Below are 4,450 nucleotides of genomic sequence, written 5' to 3' on the forward strand. Positions count from 1 at the left end.
GTCCCTTAAATCAGTTCAACATCAGCGCACAAAACATATTGAAGTAGATGTTCACTTTGTGAGAGAACGAGTTGCAAACAAGAATCTATTGGTTTAGTTTGTATCTTCATCTGAGCAATTTGCAGACATTCTTACCAAAAGCCTGAGTTCACCATTATTACTCACTACAACAATCTCATGCTTAGACCACCATGAGTTTGCGGGGGGATGTTAGAGTATATAGGATATGGAAGGTGTGGATCATGACACATGTCATTAGCCAAATAGATAAGGCAGTTAGGATTGTTGCTGTTGTAAAATTCAGTTAGAATGTTGCTAGTGTAAGATACGGATAAGGCAGTTAGGTGAATATCCACCTATGTAGCAATTGTATCTTTGTAACCAGAAAGTTAATAAAGAAAAGGGTAAATCGCCAAAATGGTCCCTGAGATTTGCATAACTTATCACTTTGGTCCCTGAGATTCCAAATCGATAAAAGTGGTCCCTGAGATTGTCCACCATCCATCATTTTGGTCATTCCGTTAAAAACTCCGTTAAGTGTCCCGGAGCTTTTAACCAGAAGTTTGGGCAATTTTCAAAGCTTCGTAACTTAATCGTTTCTTAACCAAATTCAACCCATAATAACTGAAGATAGGTAAGTGTATAATAAGATTATACCTATTTCGAAGCCCAATGATTGCCAGAGATTGCCAGAAAATAGCCTCAAAGTTGACTAGTCCGAGTGAAAACTTGAAAACTCGCTGGAAACTAGGTAAACTTTAAACATTCATAACTTCTTAAATACTCAACGAAATCAAGTGATTCAAATATGAAAATCATACTTCTCAATGAGAAAAAGATAATGGTACCTTTTTTGATGGCTAACGCGCCGTGTTTTGGCCGAAAAATGGCTCGAAAGTGGCTAACTCGAAACCAACACAGCCACTTTCGAGCCGTTTGCCGATGAAACCACAGCGAGTTAGTCATCAAAAAAGGTATCATTCTCTTTTTCTCATCGAGAAGTATGATTTTCATTTTTGAATCACTTGATTTTGTTGAGTATTGAAGAAGTTATGAACGTTTAAAGTTTACCCAGTTTTCGGCGAGTTTTCAAATTTTCACTCGGACCAGTCAACTTTGAGGCTATTTCTGGAAATCTCCAGCCACCATTGGGCTTCAAAATAGGTATAATCTTATTCTACACTTTCCTATCTTCATTTTGATATATTATGGGTCGAATTTGGTTAAGAAACGATTGAGTTACGAAGCTTTGAAAATTGCCCAAACTTCCGGCCAAGAGCTCTGGGACACTTAACGGAGTTTTTAATGGAAGGACTAAAATGATGGATGATAGACAATCTCAGGGACCACTTTTATCGATTTGGAATCTCAATGACCATTTTAGCGATTTACCCTAAAGAAAATACAAGTGAAAAATCATTCTCTTTCTCTCTCTAAGTTTTCTCTATTTCCTTCTTCCTCTACAATCTCTCTGTTCTCTTTTCTGCATAATGCTTAACAGGATATAGCCTTAAAAGCCTAAAACGAATTACTTAGATCCAAAAACAACAAAACCATTACAAATGGACTTAACATAGAAATTTCTTATAACATATCAAGTCAAATGCTAAAAAACCTAAAATAAAATAAGATATTTGCTCAACAATCAAGTATATTATGTATTAATAAGCCACCTTATCTGTAAATTCCGAAAAGAGCAAACCTAAAGTGGAAAATGGAATTAAGAGGAAAAACATAACTAGCTAACAAGGCATGTGAGATTCATGAGTTTCTGGACTTGGCTGGATATACTAGGCTTTGAGTTGTTATAATTGTAAATTTTATCAATATCTTCAGCTTCCGGTAATGTGTCTGGGCGTTGTCCCGCGCCCGACGATGCTTGAGGTTGAGTACTCCGACGATATAAGTTATATATGAACTTAGTCCAAGTGAAAATCTCCAAACCAATTGCAACCAAACCAAGCATTCCAAGTACTCCGACGTAAACCCACAACCAGGTTTTATTCGGCTTCAAAATCGCAATGCCTTGGAATATGTTCACTGAGATCACATCATCAGTTTTTGTTGGCGTTAAACGCAGGGCAAGCATCTGCAATGCACAGAAACAATGTCACTCATCTATAAAAGAAACACTAAATTCTAGGGTATGTTGAAAATATTAGTAACAGAAATGTTCTTGTCAAAGTTAATGAGTGACGGAAAAACATCAATAGGGAATATGTATTGAGCGTTAAGAAATTATATCACTTAATTTTAACACTGTCATCTCTTAACTGAATTGTTCTATCACTCAGTACTGTCATGTGATCTGATCAATCTTACACATTATTTGCTTTGATACTTGCAACTTAATGTCAGACTAATAGCAAAATATTTGCAAGGGAAATGTTCTTGTCGTGTTACAATGTTCATTAGTGGTGGAACGAGGTCAAAAGATGACATGTGTCGAGAAATTAAAAAATTTCATCGCTAAGTAAGACATGTCATATTGTAAGTGAACTGTTATGTCACTCAACATTGTTCCACGATCCGAACAGTCTTAAACACTATTTGCGTTGACACTTCCAACATAATATGTCGGACTACTATAAAAAAAATATTTGTAAAAGAGATGTTCTTGTCGTGTTATACAATGTTGATTAATGGTGGAACAAAGTCAAAAGATGACATATGTCAAGAAACTAAGAAATTTCATTGCTAACCTTGAACACATGTCATATTGTAATTGTTATGTTACTTAGCGCGCACTATCATATTATCTGAACATTTTTATGCATGTTTTTCCTTGATACGTCAGATGTGATATGTCAAGACTCGAATAACAATTTCGTGAGACTCGTGGCATAATGGAAGAGAGGGAGAGAGATGAATGTTATATACTTGTAATGTAGTGAAGGCAAATATGCAAATGGGGAGAATTCGATGAGTGGAGAAGCCGTAGTGTCTGGAAGCATGGCCGAGCCAGAGTCCAATCGTCCAACCAGCCGTGCCAAGAGTGTAACCAACAATCTGGCAGGAGACATGAACTACATACCACCTTGGACATTGAAAAGGGTATCTTCTGTAGTACCTTGCTATGATCACTCCCAATGGCAACATTGTTCCCCACCCCACAATATTAAGAATCCCATGTACCTATTAGTAAAAGGAGAAAAAGGAATATTAATTATTTACACACAAAAAATATGAAAGGAATGTGTATGAAATGATACACAATATAAACTAAAAATTATTTTCACTTTCAAATTTTTGTTTTCATATAACATCCTTCGGTTACTCCTCCCTTCATTACTCTCCGTTCCTTATTTATGTCATAAATCTTATCTTTATCTTTAGTACAAAAAAAAAATGTTAGTAGACAAGCCCTAAGCTATAACACCAACCGTTAAATAATTTGTTTCAATAGTTGATAATCATATATTCCATGCTCAATCATAACCAATAGATTGTAACTCGGCTACAAATATATAGCACATTTAGTATAATTTCTCGCAGAGGTGAGAATCACTTCCATATGTGAATTTCATCTTAGGTGAATTTCATGTTACGGTTTGGCATCTTAATTACGTACAGTTCTGAGGTGATGCTGGCGATGTCCAATGCTAAGACCGCGTCCTGTGGTCATGTTTATAGTCTCCGTGCTATCCACATTCTGGAGAGAAGTGGAATGCATCTTAGGCTCCATAAGAGCATCATCAGCCTCAAACCCTACTTGCCATACATGGTTCAACTTCAAAATATTGTACGCAGCTTGATCCGGTGGCAAAATTAGCATTGCGAATATCGACATGTACCTCCTAGGCTTCACTTCACCTTTCATGTTCTTGACAATAACATCATCAAAATCTTGTGAAGGCTTAAGCCTACAACCTAGCTTGGTGTCACTGGTGATGTTGTATTTTCTGACTGCCAACGTTCCATTAGGCTGTGAAATGCCTATAAGAGCCCTGGTCCCGACCATCTCTGCCCTTTGGGGACCTGGGTTCACACCCCATGCTATCCATTTTGCAGGCGGTCTAATGGTGAACAAGATGTCAATTTCGGTGTTGCTGTGAATGTTCCACCCGAATTCTGCTCCTAGAGTGACTAGTTTCTTGCAGTTTGTAATGTTCATGGGATTGATGGGGCTACAATTGGAATATTGCTCAGAAATTGGGAAAAGAAGTGAGGAGGAAACCGTTAATATGATCAGAACTACAGAGTTGGTAGTGCCCAACATGTTTGACTAGTTTCCTAAATTTAACATTTCAGGATATATGATGTGTACTTATGAGGAGAAAGCTTTTCACTCTTCTTTTTTAATTCATTTGTAAAATTTGGGTAAGATTAAAGTCAAGAATAGTTTTTAATTTTATTCTCTTTTTACTGCTTGTTAGGGTCATATCCCAGGTGCTTTCGATGTAAGAAATTGCTTTCTTCATGAGCAACCCAGCCATTTTTCTATTTTAGC

General features: G+C 36.8%; 1 protein-coding gene across 1 annotated transcript; it reads right to left on the reverse strand.

Annotated features, from left to right (window-relative positions):
- Positions 1 to 1,738: 1,738 nt before the first annotated feature.
- On the reverse strand, positions 1,739 to 4,219 carry LOC103428330 (cytochrome b561 and DOMON domain-containing protein At5g35735-like). Its single transcript, XM_070819675.1, has 2 exons — positions 3,572 to 4,219; positions 1,739 to 2,089 (listed from the first exon to the last, which is right to left on the reverse strand). The coding sequence occupies exons 1-2, from the start codon at positions 4,217 to 4,219 to the stop codon at positions 1,739 to 1,741; spliced, it is 999 nt and encodes a 332-aa protein (XP_070675776.1).
- Between the last annotated feature and the right edge of the window lie 231 nt (positions 4,220 to 4,450).

This window comes from Malus domestica, chromosome 03 (assembly GCF_042453785.1).
Source record: "Malus domestica chromosome 03, GDT2T_hap1".
In the NCBI taxonomy this organism is placed as follows: domain Eukaryota; kingdom Viridiplantae; phylum Streptophyta; class Magnoliopsida; order Rosales; family Rosaceae; genus Malus; species Malus domestica.

Coding starts and splice junctions, on each gene's coding strand:
- LOC103428330 (XM_070819675.1), bottom strand. CDS start 4,219: ATGTTGGGCACTACCAACTCTGTAGTTCTGATCATATTAACGGTTTCC. Junction 2,090..3,571: donor GCCAGCATCACCTCAGAACT/GTACGTAATTAA, acceptor TGTGCATTGCAG/ATGCTTGCCCTGCGTTTAAC.